The sequence below is a fragment of the Pristiophorus japonicus genome, chromosome 14 (genome assembly GCF_044704955.1).
Source record: "Pristiophorus japonicus isolate sPriJap1 chromosome 14, sPriJap1.hap1, whole genome shotgun sequence".
NCBI lineage: Eukaryota > Metazoa > Chordata > Chondrichthyes > Pristiophoridae > Pristiophorus > Pristiophorus japonicus.
This window is the reverse complement of record NC_091990.1, coordinates 166,781,993-166,797,449: the sequence shown is the minus strand read 5'-3', so window position 1 is coordinate 166,797,449 and position 15,457 is coordinate 166,781,993. Positions and strand designations below refer to the sequence as shown.

Genomic DNA, 15,457 nt, shown 5'->3' with positions numbered 1-15,457 from the left:
TCTGCTGCACGGCCCTCTGCTCTTCTGGGCCCCGTACCCTCACATAAAGTGCACAGTTGGTTGGTTAGTTCGTCCTCGAACCTGGCAATTAATTTCTCAGCGACTCAATTAGTTACCACATCATGCAAGTATACTTCCCTGGATATTTTGAGCATGGCCCATATCCTGCATACCACCCCATGCACAACAACCAATTCAGTCATATGCGAAAGACTGTTTGATTTACATTTTTGGAAAATACCTTTACACACCTGTTCCTTGCTGGCCCAAACTCCCTCACTTATAACTCCCTTGAATAAGAAAAATTTTGCTCTGCCACAAGTCTCTGCACCATAAAATATTGGAGATGAAGGGAGGGCCATAACAAAAAGTTGGAGATGGAGGGAGAGGCACACACACCGAAGGAGGGGACATGGAGGGTTGGCGATGGAGATGCAGTGAAAGGTCGTAGATGCAGGGAGAGACACGTTAAAGAACTGGAAAAGTAGAGAGGGAGAGACATACATTAAAGAATTGGAGGTGGAGGCAGAGACAGATTTAAGAATTAGAGATTGAGATAAAGGACTGAGGCTGGAAAGTGAAACATACTGAAAGGTTGGAGATGCAGCAAGACATAGCAAAAGCTCAAAAATAGAAGCACAAGGGACACAGAAGTGCTAGAAATGGAACGAAAGACAGAAAATGAAGGGATAGATATACGAACGGTCTAGAAATTGTGAAGAGATATAGTAGGATTAATGAAGAAAGCAACACACTGTCGGGTTGGAGATTGCTGGCAACACACTGAGGGATTGGAAATGGAGGGAAAGGCACTTGGGTTATGATACGTCCTTACTACACAGTATAAATGCACACGAGGCCCATGCTTGAGAGAAGGTCAGTCTGTGACCTGTCCTTTATTCCTTAGCACTCAAATGCTTCCCCTTTTATACCTGAAGGCCCAGGTTAGGAGTGTCTCCCACCTAGTGGTCATTGTTCTCACAGTGTACAACTTAGGTCAGATTATACATGGATTACAATGCTGGTTGAATACATGACATCACCTCCCTTCCAAAGTCTTATTGGGATCACAGGTTAAGTCTCTCTGGTGGTTTACGCTCTCTTGTAGAGCGCCTGAGTTGGGGCTCCGGTTGTTGGGCGCTGGCCTGAGTGGTCTGCTGTTTGCGGTGCCTCAGGCCTGTCCGGACTGCCCACAATGACTGGGCTCTCCTCCCTTTGGTTCCGGTGTGCGGTCACCTGTGGTGGAGTGAACTCAACATCGTGTTCTTCCTCTGCTTCTTCTATGGGGTTGCTGAACCTCCTTTTTGTTTGATCCACGTGTTTGCGGCAGATTTGTCCATTGGTAAGTTTAACTACCAGAATCCTATTTCCCTCTTTGGCAATTACAGTGCCTGCGAGCCATTTGTAGTTGAGGACAAAAACAGGATCATTTACATCAATACATCGCGCCCTCGCATTCCTGTCATGGTAGCCATATTGTGGCTGGAGCCTGCTCTCGACAATTTCTTTCATGGTGGGGTGTATAAGGGATAGCCGGGTTTTGAGCGTCCTTTTCATTAGCAGCTCTGTGGGTGGAACCCCTGTGAGCGAGTGTGGTCGGGATCTATAGGCCAACAGGAGGCGTGATAAGCGCCTTTGTAGGGAACCCCCTTGGATTCTGAGCATCCCCTGTTTGATTATCTGCACTGCTCGTTCTGCCTGGCCGTTTGAGGCCGGCTTGAACGGTGCCGTTCTGAAATGGTTAATTCCATTGCCTGCCATGAAGTCCTGGAATTTGGTGCTTGTGAAGCACGGGCCATTGTCGCTGACCAAAACGTCCGGTAGACCGTGCACGGCGAACATTGCCCGTAGATTTTCTACCGTGGCAGAGGATGTGCTTGAATTTAAAATGTCACACTCGATCCATTTGGAGTCGGCGTCTACTACAACCAAAAACATTTTTCCCACGAAAGGACCTGCGTAGTCCACATGGATGCGTGACCAAGGCTTGGCGGGCCATGGCCAGGGGCTAAGGGGGGCTTCCCTGGGCGCATTGCCCAGCTGGGCACACGTGTTGCACCTGCGAACACAAAGTTCCAGATCTGCGTCTATCCCTGGCCACCAAACATGTGATCTGGCAATTGCCTTCATCGTGACAATGCCGGGTGCTCATTGTGGAGTTCTCTGATGAACACCTCTCTGCCCATCTGGGGCATGACTATGCGGTTTCCCCACAGTAGGCAATTGGCCTGAATTGAGAGTTCATCCCTGCGCCTGTGAAATGGTTTAAATTCCTCAGGGCATGCCCTGTACGTGGCTGCCCAGTCCCCATTCAGGTCACATTTTTTGACTAGAGACAATAGAGGGTCTCCATTTGTCCAGACTTTAATCTGACGGGCTGTCACGGGTGAGCCTTCGCTTCCGAAAGCTTCAACAGCCATGACCATCTCAGCAGCATGCTTGGTAGCCCCCTCAGTGGTGGCTAGTGGGAGCCTGCTGAGTGCATCGGCGCAGTTTTCGGTGCCCGTCTGTGCCGAATTGTGTAGTCATAGGCGGCTAACGTGAGTGCCCACCTCTGTATGCGGGCCGATGCGTTTGCATTTATGGCCTTGTTGTCGGCCAAAAGGGTCGTTAGGGGTTTGTGATCTGTCTCCAACTCAAATTTCCTGCCAAACAGGTATTGGTGCATTTTCTTTACCGCATATACACATGCGAGCGCCTCCTTTTCTACCATCCCGTAACCCCTTTCTGCCTGGGACAGACTCCTGGAGGCATAAGCTACCGGCTGTAACTGACCCTTGACATTGACATGCTGCAACACACACCCGACACCATAGGACGACGCATCGCACGTTAACACAAGTTTCTTACATGGGTCGTATAGTGTTAACAGAGTGTTGGAACATACCAAATTGCGTGCTCTATTAAAAGCCCTTTCCTGGCTGTCCCCCCAGTCCCATTCGCGACCTTTGCGTAGGAGCACGTGTAGCGGCTCTAGCAGCGTGCTCAATTTGGGAAGCAAGTTACCAAAATAGTTCAGGAGCCCCAGGAACGAACGCAGCTCCGTCGTGTTACGGGGTCTGGGTGCTCTCTGGATCACTTCCGTCTTGGACGCAGTAGGGCTGATCCCGTCTGCTGCTACCCTCATCCCCAGGAATTCTACCTCTGGAGCTAGGAAGACACACTTCGCCTTTTTCAGTCGCAGCCCTACCCGGTCCAGCCTGCGTAGCACCTCCTCCATGTTGTGGAGGTGTTCTTCAGTATCGTAACCAGTGATGAGGATGTCGTCCTGAAAAACCACCGTCCCTGGAATCGACTTGAGGAGGCTTTCCATATTTCGTTGGAAGATCGCGGCAGCCGAGCGAATCCCGAACGGACATCTGTTGTACTCAAACAACCCCTTGTGTGTCGTGATGGTGGTCAGCTTCTTCGACTCACTCGCCAGCTCCTGGGTCATGTAAGCTGAGGTCAGGTCCAATTTTGAGAAAAGTTTGCCACCGGATAGCGTCGCAAAGAGGTCCTCCGCTCTCGGTAGCGGGTACTGGTCTTGGAGTGACACCCGATTGATGGTGGCCTTGTAATCGCCACATATCCTGACCGACCCATCCGCCTTGAGCACCGGCACGATCGGGCTCGCCCAGTCACTGAATTCGACTGGCGAGATGATGCCTTCCCTCAGCAGGCGGTCCAATTCGCCTTCTATCTTTTCCCGCATCATGTACGGCACCGCTCTGGCCTTGTGGTGTACTGGCCTGGCGTCCGGATTTATGTGAATCACTACTTTGGCCCCCATGAAAGTGCGGATGCCGGGTTGAAATAATGAGTCAAATTTGTCCAGGATCTGTGAGCATGATACTCGCTCCACAGAGGAAATTGCATTGACATCGCCTCATTTCCAGTTCATGACAGCAAGCCAACTCCTCCCCAGTAGTGCGGGACCGTCCCCTGGGACAATCCAGAGTGGCAACCTGTTCTCCGAATCTTTGTGAGTCACGACTACCGTGGCGCTGCCTAGCACCGGAATGATCTGCTTTGTGTAAGTCCGTAGCTGTGCGTCAATCGGTGATAATTTTGGCCTCTTGGCCTTGGACGCCCACAACTTTTCAAACTGTTTGATACCCATCAGGGACTGGCTGGCCCCCGTGTCTAGTTCCATTGATACTGGGATGCCATTGAGGAGCACTTTCATCATTATCGGTGGCATCCTGGTGTATGAACTGTATACGTGCTCCACATGAACTCTCTGAACTTCAGCTTCCAGCGATTTCCCCCAGCGTTCATTTCTGCAATCTCTGCAGGTATTTTGCTCATCTCTGCAAACTCCGGCTGAGTATGTGCCTCCACGCCTCCAACATGAGCTGCTGTTGGAAACAAAAGGTCCTTTGCCAGTCGATCGTCCCTGACTGCCCCTGTTATTGTCCTTGAGTGCGCCATTATCATTACTGGCCGCATTGTCCCTTGCAATGGCGTGAATCGCCGTTCAGCTTGCCATTGTCTCTGTCGAACTCCCCCTCTGGGTTCGACTATATGTTGGGGCATGCCTGACTGCCCTTGTCTGCCTGGAGAACTGTGTGCTGCTTTAACAATGTTGAATCTCTGTCCCAACCATTCCTTAACACAGTACCTCTCGTCTGTTCTGCTAGTGGCCATGCTCACGTGGTTTAAATCCCAGTTTCTTGTCGCCATTGATACGTCCTTACTATACAGTATAAATGCACACGAGGCCCATGCTTGAGAGAAGGTCAGTCTGTGACCGGTCCTTTATTCCTTAGCACTCAAATGATGAAGGCGAGTGCAGCTTCCCCTTTTATACCTGAAGGTCCAGGTGAGGAGTGTCTCCCACCTAGTGGTCATTGTTCTCACGGTGTACAACTTAGGTCAGATTATACATGGGTTACAATGCTGGTTGAATACATGACAGGTTAGAAATGGAAGGAGACACATACTGGAGGGTTAGAGATTCAGTTAGAGACATTAATGGCTTGGTTATAAACAACAATTTGCATTTAAATAGCACCTTTCACGTAGCAAAATGTCCAAAGCTGCTTAAAATTGAGGCATTGCTGGACAGGGAGCCAATGTAGGTCGGCAAGCACAGAAGTGATGGGTGAACAGGACTTGATGTGAGTGAGGATACAGGCAGCAGTGTTTTGGATGACCTCAAGTTTATGTAGGGTGGAAGATGGGAGGCCTGCCCGGAGAGCATTGGAATTATCAAGTCTTGAGGTAACAAAGGCACAGATGAGGTTTTCAGCGGATGAGCTGAGGGAGGGGCAGAAGCCGGGTGGTTACAGAAGTGTTGGCGATGGAGCAAATAGATGGTCGGAACCTCAGCTCGGGGTGAAATATAACACCGTGGTTGCAAACAGTCTGGTTCAGCCTCAAACAGTTGCCAGGAAGAGGGATGGAGTTGACTGCTAGACAATTTCCCAATATTTATTTGGAGGAAATTTCTGCTGATTCAGTGCTAGGTGTTGGGTAAGCAGCGTGACAAATCAGAGACAGTGGAGGGGTTGGGAGAGGTGGTGGTGAGACACACTGACGGTTAAAGATGGAATGAGACACACAATGAAGGGTTAGAGATGTAGGGAGACACACTGAAGAGTTAGAGATGGGGGTTGGGGGGGGGGGGGGGGTGGTGGGAAGAGATATACTGAAGGACTAGAAGTGGGAAGAGAGATATGGAAGTAAAAACAAACTAATAGGTTAGAAATGGATGGGAGAGGGGGAAGCAAGCTGAAGGGTTGGAGATAGGAGAGGTGGACTGACGGGCTGGAAATGGTGGGAGACAAGACTAGCGGGTTTGGAGATGGAGGCACAGACACACAAAGGTTAGAGATAGCGGGAGAAACACACTGAAGGTTTGGAGATGGGGTCGAGACACAGTGAAGGACCAAAATGGATGGACAGTGAAGGACAGAAATGGATGGAGAAATATGCTGATGGTATTCAGAAGTTAGTAAGTTGTTTTGAATTTCAGACTCTTATAGATGGAATGTAGCTCTTTGGGTTAGTTGGTGTCTGAAATTTTTCACCCCTGTCTGTAAAATGTAGGTAAAGTGAGTGACCGGTAGGGCAGTTCCAGCTAAGATCACCAGCAGCAGAAAGGCGTGTTTTATTCAAAATGATAATGTCTCAATTTCTGCAGGTTCCAGATAGTCCTTTCATGAACAAACTTAAGATCCAGGCAGCCAATTATTGCTAAACTTCAGCTAGAGGTAGCATTTCTTCAACAGAATAATATAATCTTTATGTCACATAATGTTTAATGCTCGATTCTGAGGTGCCTGATTTAAAAATTCTGCTTTATCATATTCAGCATTACAAATTTAAAACATATATAAATGTTGCCAGTGAAACAATAGAAAACTGCCCTTGCAGTGAATAATAATTTTGTTGAGAGTTAAAGTCATCCTAACTTGATTCACTGGGATCAGTAATGTTGCCATGTCTAATTGTTACTGTGTGCAAATCATTTAAAACATAATGACAGTGAAAGTGTAACACTGGTTATATTCCTTATCATCGTCTGCTTGTTGTCATATCAATAATGTCCAACCATGTGGGAAGAACTGTCAATATGCTTATTTATATAATAAGATGTGTGAATGAGTGTGTATGTGGCCGTGTGTATATCTGAGAGGGTTTGTGACTGAGTGTATGGGTATGTACGTGTCAATGTCTGTCTGAATGTATATGAGGAGATCTGAAAATGTATCTGTGTGTTTCATTGAGTGGGTATAGATACAAGTGTGTGTATGTACATGAGAGGGTACGTGCATATCGTATGGATGTTTGTGAGTGTGTGCATGTATATGAGAAGTGTGTATATGAGTGTGCATATGTGTATATGAGAAGCCATGTGTGTGCATGTACATTGGGGGCAGAGGAGGAGGGGTGAAGGGCAGATACTGTCTTCAAACCCAAAGGCTGATATTTGCTAAGTAAGATCCAGAATGATCAGCCTCTGAATTGATCTCTGTCAATACTCGGGGCTTGTAGTGGAATTCACTGCCTCAGAGAGCTGTGGAAGCTGGGTCATTGAATAAATTTAAGTCAGAAATAGACAGTTTCTTAACTGATAAGGGAGTAAGGGGTTATGGGGAGTGGGCAGGGAAGTGGAGCTGAGTCCATGATCGGATCAGCCATGATTATATTAAATGGTGGAGCAGGCTCGAGGGGTCGTATGGCCTACTCCTGCTCCTATTTCTTATGTTCTTATTATTGCTAGTACAATATTTTAATTTAAACTCTTACAGTACCTGTACGGCTGAGCCAGATGTAGTACAGGCAGAAACTTAACTGTCAGTAAAGTATCCTGTGGCTCCCACTATTATTTCCCCTGTTCTGACTCTTGCTAGGGTTGGATTCCATGGATACCATCAAACATCCTCTACCACATGCCGATAGTCATTCTTCACATGTGAGGCTATGTATATTTTGACCGAGTGTGGTGCACGGAGTTTGTAAATTGTGTATACACAGAGTAATCAAGCATGCGAGCAGAGGAGCTAAAATGGTTAACATCTCATCAACTGGTTCACCCTGTGTGTAACTGAGCCACACAGACAGGGACGTCCCAATAATTTAGTCCTGGTTTGTGCTGAGTTAGTTGTTCTCAGTTGGTGTGGCAGTGGCAATGGTACAAAAGGCTTCGGCACTCTTGAGCTAGAGGGTAAAAAAAATCAACAGGCAGAATACCAGCTCCTGATCACTGTCGGGCCATCCTTGCTGCATCATCATCATCATAGGCAGTCCCTCGGGGTCGAGGATGACTTGCTTCCACACTAACAATGAGTACTCAGGTGACCGATTAACTCATTTTAAACGGTGGAAGATGCGTGTGCATGAATTCTTTTAACCTGGAGTGGCCTTGCACACCAGCCACCACACAGGCTTGACAGAGCAAGGTCTTGGACCAGTGGCAAGGGGATCCAAGACGACTGGAGACCAGGCTCCGTCGCATGTGCCAATACATACACTGAATTTACCCTGGTAGTGGCAGGTTTAACTGCAACAATAGCTTAACAAGTTAAATGAGAATATGAAGTTGCAGTTTTCTATTAGGAGGCTACAATGACTATCTTTCTCCAGTCACATTCTCACTGGTATAGCTAGGGCTGCCAACTCTCTGGGATTGCCCTGGAATCTCCAGAAATTATAGACTAACTTGCAGGACACTGCTGGAAGAAAGATTCTAGGGGCAATAAAGTGTTTTTTTAATATAAAGACCTTTGTTTATTGGTTTTTAAAAAAAATATTGGACATGAGGGGGAAAATGGCTGTTTGGCTGAATCAGGAATCATCCAATCAGGTAATGGAGACTATTCACTTTCCGATTACATAGAAACATAGAAAATAGGTGCAGGAGTAGGCCATTCAGCCCTTCAAGCCTGCATCACCATTCAATAAGATCATGGCTGATCATTCCCTCAGTACCCCTTTCCTGCTTTCTCTCCATACCCCTTGATCCCTTTGGCCGTAAGGGCCATATCTAACTCCCTCTTGAATATATCCAATGAACTGGCATCAACAACTCTCTGCAGTAGGGAATTCCACAGGTTAACAACTCTCTGAGTGAAGAAGTTTCTCCTCATCTCAGTCCTAAATGGCTTACCCCTTATCCTTAGACTGTGTCCCCTGGTTCTGGACTTCCCCAACATCAGGAACATTCTTCCTGCATCTAACCTGTCCAATCCCGTCAGAATTTTATAAGTTTCTATGAGATCCTCTCTCATTGGCCTGGGAAGGTGCCGCACCGAGGAAGGACATGTTGGACGACCAATGGCAGAGTGCCGAGTGGATGTTAAGTCTGGGCTTGGCCGTGATGCCCCATAGTTAAACAGCCGGCTGAGAAAATACTGCAGGTGCTGCAGATCGAAAATAAAGCTGGAAATGGTCAGCAGGTCAGGCAGCATCGACAGAAAAACAGCATTCTTCAAGGCCGCAGGATATGACAGATGAAAAGCATTTTTTTTAGAAAGGAACAGGACAAGGGAAAGTGGGGAGGGAGAGGAAACAAACCACACACAGGAAATGAAACAGAATGATTTGTGATGTGCTTAGCTGGAGAACAGGAGATGATGAAATGACAAGTGATGTTTGCGGGAGGCAAAGTGAGAGAAATAAAAAGACAGATACAGCACACAGAGTGCGTGAGAATAGTTAGAGGGATCAGCAGGAATGGAAGTGTGAAAAACCAGCAAGGCAGAGCAGGCCGAAGTAGCCCAGGAATCCAGCGGCAGAAAACAAAATTAGGTTGGCACATATCATCCAGACTTGCATACGAGGACTGGCCACCTGGAAAAGGTACTGGAGGGCTGTGTGGAACTCTTACCCAGCAAAGAGTCAGCACTTTCAGGAAAAGAGGGGACAAAAATTGAACAGAAAATAACAGTGAAATAAAAGGATTATTTTTGCTGGTTCCAATGCACTGTAACTGCAATTATCATGCTTATTCAGCACTGCCCTCAGTCCATGATAGGCAGCTGTTGCAAGGACAGAGATACAGCCGGAGAAATATTCTCAGAAAGCAAACGGACACTGGGAGGGGTGCTTAGATCAGAGGTTTGTATCACCCATTCCAAAGCTGCATTCTTTGGCCTCAAAGATAAAGCTATGGAGTGCTGTTAATCAGCTCCTGCATGCTGAAGCCAAAGTTAACAAGGCAAGAACCAATTCCTGCACATCATTGAAGTTACTGAAACCCCGGTGGCTTAATAGGTAGATGCACCCAGACGGGTGATGCAGAGACCAAGAATCCGGTCCTTGTGCAAACCGATAACGCAGTGGCAATTCATTTGTATAACGATATGATGCTCCAGGCAGGAGGCTCAGGACAAGTCAGGGGTGCCTAGGCCGGAATATCAGGCATCAGCAGGAAGTTCTGCTGCCTGCCAGCTCAGTGCTAAGAGCATTTTCAGGCGTGAGGAAAGAGGTATGAGGCACAGGGACAGTGGTGACACAAGATCGAGGGTTACGACAGGGGGAGCATCGGATGGGGAGACAGGTTTATTCAGCCTCCGTTCTAAACTACTGTTGTGCAGCTGGAGTGTTGCTCATGTACTCTAGTCGTATTCATCATCATCTTCATAGGCAGTCCCTCGGAATCGAGGAAGACTTGCTTCCACTCTTAGAATGAGTCCTTCGGTGGCTGAATAGTCCAATACGAGAGCCACAGTCCCTGTCACAGGTGGGACAGACAGTCGTTGAGGGAAAGGGTGGGTGGGACAGGTTTGCCGCACGCTCCTTCCGCTGCCTGCGCTTGATTTCTGCATGCTCTCGGCGATGAGACTCGAGGTGCTCAGCGCCCTCCCGGATGCACTTCCTCCACTTAGGGCGGTCTTTGGCCAAGGTCTCCCAGGTGTCAGTGGGGATGTTGCACTTTATCAGGAAGGCTTTGAGGGTGTCCTTGTAACGTTTCCTCTGCCCACCTTTGGCTCATTTGCCGTGAAGGAGTTCCGAGTTTGCTTTGGGAGTCTCAAGTCTGGCATGCGGACAATGTGGCCCGCCCAGCGGAGCTGATCAAGTGTGGTCAGTGCTTCAATGCTGGGGATGTTGGCCTGGTCGAGGACGCTAATGTTGGTGCGTCTATCCTCCCAGGGGATTTGTAGGATTTTGCAGAGACATCGTTGGTGGTATTTCTCCAGCGACTTGAGGTGTCTACTGTACATGGTCCACGTCTGTGAGCCATACAGAACGGCAGTAGACAGACACAACATTTTGGTGCTCATGATAATAGATTGAACCACTGCGAGCAAAAAAGAATTACCTCAACTTTCATCTCCTATTCTACAAATAAACTATCCAAAGCTTTCAATTCCAATCCGGAACTCAATTCTGGATATCCATTATTCCACATTAAACCATATGAATCAAATTAGATTCCAACCTTCAGTGCACTACTGAGAGTTCGCATTGTCGGAGGTGCTGTCTTTTGGATGAGAAGTTAAACGCTAAATCACCTAATGTAGTTTTCTCCCTTCACCTTTCCTTGTAAGTAATTTCTTTCAATGAAGACAGCTTAATAGTCCTGTGACTGCCTGTTCAGATGGATATTAGCCATCCTGTGGTACTTCAAAAATAATTAATTGGGTGTAAAGTTCATTGGGATATCCTGAGGATGTGAAAGGTGGCGTATAAACGCAAGCTGATTCTTTCTTCAGCCTGTAAATCACTCCTGGGTGTCTATTATTTCCACCTATAATAATATACATTATCACAATTGTTATGTATAGAGGAACTCCACGAGGCTGAGTACTGTGAGCTAAACTTAGTGTGACCTTAGTCTTCTTTATTACAACTCCAGAGTGCCTAAACAACATGGCAGCCAACCTTTTATACTGGCCCTGCACGTGTGTGCAGGTGACCATTAGGACTCCAACAGTCGCGCCCTCTGGTGGCAAGTATTATATAGTTATATACATAACAACAATTCGAGCAATATTTCAGCTCCTGCAGAATGCAGAGTAGAACAGGTCCTGCTTGTAGCTGCAAGAAGGTGCATTCTCTCCCCTTCCTCGAAGTGAAGTTGAACATTCCTCATAAGAAAATGTAGCAAAGGACCTGTGGAATATATGCCAATCCCAATGAGTGATGTTCTACTTCTGCCAGCACCACCCACCCCTTCCCTCAACGCCTATCTGCCCCACCTGTGACAGGGACTGTGGTTCCCGTATTGAACTGTTCAGCCACCTAAAGACTCATGTTAAGAGTGGAAGCAAATCTTCCTCGATTCCAAGGGACAACCTATGATGATTATGACTTCTGCCAGGAACTGGAGAAATAACCTTCTTGAGGAAGGGCGTAATATACTGGCATGGATTGAAAATTGGTTATCTGACAAAAAACAGAGAGTAGGAATAAACGGGTGTTTTTCGGGGTGGCAGGCAGTGACTAGTGGGGTACCACAGTGATCAGTGCTTGGGCACCAGTTATTCACAATATATAGAAATGATTTGGATGAGGGAACCAAATGTAATATTTCCAAGTTTGCTGATGACACAAAACTAGGTGGGATTGTGAGTTATGAGGAGGATGCAAAGACGCTGCAAGGTGATTTATATAGGTTGAGTGAGTGGCAAACACATGGCAGATGCAGTATAACGTGGATAAATGTGAGGTTATCCAGTTTGGTAGGAAAAACATAAGGACAAAGTATTATTTAAATGGTGATAGCTTGGGAAATGTCAATGTACTAAGGGACCTGGGTGTCCTTGTACACCAGTCTTTGAAAGCAAATATGCAGGTGCAGCAAGCAGTTAGGAAGGCAAATGGTATGTTGACCTTCATTGCAAGAGGATTTGAGTACAGGAGCAAGGATGTCTTACTACAGTTATACAGGGCCTTGGTGAGACCGCACCTGAAGTATTGTGTGCAGTTTTGGTCTCCTTACCTAAGAAAGGATATACTTGCCATGGGGGGAGTGCAATGAAGGTTCAGCAGATTGATTACTGGGATGGCAGGACTGTCGTATGAGGAGAGATTGGGTCGACTAGGCCGGTATTCACTAGTTTAGAAGAATAAAAGAGGATCTCATTGAACTGTATAAAATTCTGACTGGGTTGGACAGACTGGATGTGGGAAGGAGGTTTCCCGTGGCTGGGAAGTCTAGAACAAGGAGGTCACAGTCTCAGGATACAGGGTAGGAAATTTAGGACCGAGATGAGGAGAATATTTTTCATTCAGAGGGTGGTGAACCTGTGGAATTCTCTACCACAGAAGGCTGTGGAGGCCAAGTCACTGAATATATTTAAGAAGGAAATAGATAGATTTCTAGAAACAAAAGGCGTCAAAGGGTATGGGTGAAAGCGGGAATATGGTGTTGAGATAGAGGATCAGCCATGATCATATTGAATGGCAGTGCAGGCTAGAAGGGCCGAATGGCCTACTACTGCCCCTATTTTCTATGTTTCTATGTTGAGAGGTTCACAAAGTACCCTTCCCAGTACACACACACACACACACACACACACACACACACACACACACAAACCAATCCAAAACCCAAACCACGTCCCAAGGGAAGATAGTGGACTAGCACAGGAGGGGAAATCAGCCAGAAACAGCAACTGACCTATAGAGACCAGTGATTGCAACCAACAGAACCACTAGCGGGCAGGATATTCTTGCTTCCCAGCTCAACAAAACCCAAGGGACTAAGAACGAAGAAACTGCTTCAGTTTTTCAACCTGCATTTATCCCACTGCACACACAAAACCCTTAATGTATCAATGTATTATTTTATTATGCACAATGGCTATGTAATGTAAATCTTGAAAATTTAGTTTAAAACAGGTGACACTTCTGAATCACAATTAACATTTCTGAATAGTTACAATGCCTTAGTGTTTACAGCCCGTTTCCTGTTATGATTTTTAGGCTCTACCAGATATTGTTCTCTTGCTGAACACCAGGGCCCATTCCCTTAAACAAGCCCTCACTCCTATAAAGTGCAATGTGACTTTACATGCACAAGGGTAATGAAGTGCTGCTTATGATCGAACTTAACAGCCTTGTTGCTGTGATCATTGGATGTGACGCGAGTCTCCTGGAATGCTACTGACTCGTCAGGTAACGGAACGATATTTACACTGTCAGACCATGGGACTTGAGCAATAACTATTAATTGGGCTTATTAAAGTAAATTTTAACCAATAGCAATAAAACCAACACAGGAGATTCCACTAGAGTACAACTTGCAACTCCTTGTTTCACAAAATAACAAGATATGATGCAGCTCTTTGACTGGGGAGTCTAGAACTAGGAGTCACAGTCTCAGAATAAGGGGTCGGCCATTTAGGGCTGAGATAAAGAGAAATTTCTTTACTGTGAGAGTTGTGAATCTTTTAAATTCTCTACCCCAGAGGGCTGTGGATGCTCAGTCACTGAATATATTCAAGACTGAAATCGATAAATTTTTGTATACCAAGGGAATTGAAGGATATGGGTATAATACAAGTAGGTGGAGTTGAGGTAGATCAGCCATGATCTTATTAAATGGCGGAGCAGGCTCGAAGGGCCAAATGGCCTACTTCTGCTCCTATTATGTTCTAATAACACTTAACCTGGACAGCGGCAGTACCAAGTAACCAATGCGAGTCTCAGTCCACCTCTTCATACGCTCACTTCTAAACAGCTTGCCATGCAGTGCAGTAGAACAGGAAGGACAAGTAAAAATTGCTTTTGGAGTTGGTGATTTTTTTGAGAGAACAGACAAGTTAACCTTTCAGGTTTTGGAGCCTTCATCAGAACCATTAAACATTGCAAATGAACAATAGTTAAAAAGGAATAGAAGAAGGGGAAGGGAAACACGTGTAGGAGAGAAAAGCTCCCCCTCACCCCCAACAACAAAAAAGCAGCAAAACTTTGCTGACACTCACTGTCTAGGCGTTGGCACGAAAACCCTGCGCTTTGACGAAGGGCTGAAGGGGGGCCCAACGAGAATGAGCACCTCTCCAAGAGAAGTTGAAAAATTGGGGGAAGAGGAAGGAAAAAAATAACACAATATTTAAAAAGTATGAAACATTCTCTTTACCTGTGCCTTGAAGCCATCAGCATTTTGGACACTTTGCCATTTCTCAGCTCCTGGAGGAAGCTGCCAACTTTTACTGAAGGATTAACCTTGGACATCTTTTGTATTTATGAAATGGTTTGGGGTTTTTTCCTCATCTTTACCAGCTACACTGACCAGTGTCTGTATAAAATTATCTATTTATAAAGTTGTCTGCATATAAAGTTATCTATATATAAAGTTGTCTGCATATAAAGTTGGTTATATATTAAGTTGTCTATATAAAGTTGTCTATATAGTAAGTTGTCTATATATTAAGTTGTCTATGTAAAGTTGTCTGTATATATGTCTGTATATAAAGTTGTCTATGTAAAGTTGTCTGTATATAAAGTTGTCTATGTAAAGTTGTCTGTATATAAAGTTCTCTGTGTAAAGTTGTCTATATATTAAGTTGTCTAAATTGTCTATATATTAAGTTGTCTATATATAAAGTTGTCCATGTATAAAGTTACATAAAGTTGTCTGTATATAAAGTTGTCTATGTGTTCATTGCTGCACAGGAGCTCACCGCTCGCTTCCCCATTTGCGCCTCGGGAAGCATCTTTGCAATCCAGGGCCGAATTTTGCGCCCGAGTCGGTGTTTGCGATAAGGACGGTGTGTAATTTACTATTTGAGACAGACATACGGCTGTAGGCAGTGGGTGTGGGACGGTAACGACCGCTTTTATTTGGGAGTCTGGAACATTCTCTGAGCGATATAACAGACAATAAATGAGCAGACCCCGGAGCTAGTGCCAGAGCAGCTGTGCGCTGCCTCCCATCAACGGAGCCCCCTAGTGTTCAATTCACAATGTGCAGGTCCAGGAAAAACAATGCAAAGCCTGAGCATAATCCAGGTCCAGGGGTGAAATGTAGCTGTTCCATTCATCCATCCCGACTGGAAGCAATTCTATTCCCTGGTAGAGT

At 46.0% G+C, this 15,457-nt stretch overlaps 1 protein-coding gene across 4 annotated transcripts in view; it reads right to left on the bottom strand.

Moving 5' to 3' along the window:
• Positions 1–15,224, bottom strand: part of rab3il1 (RAB3A interacting protein (rabin3)-like 1) — a 234,037-nt gene extending 218,813 nt beyond the window's left edge. For 3 of the 4 annotated variants that reach the window (XM_070899826.1, XM_070899830.1, XM_070899829.1), the window contains exon 1: positions 15,060–15,224. In XM_070899826.1, the coding sequence (XP_070755927.1) occupies positions 15,060–15,175 (116 nt within the window). In that variant the 5' untranslated portion in view covers positions 15,176–15,224. Of the gene's footprint in view, positions 1–14,515; positions 14,596–15,059 lie in introns of those variants that run through there. The other variant, XM_070899827.1, reaches the window with a different exon arrangement.
• Between the last annotated feature and the right edge of the window lie 233 nt (positions 15,225–15,457).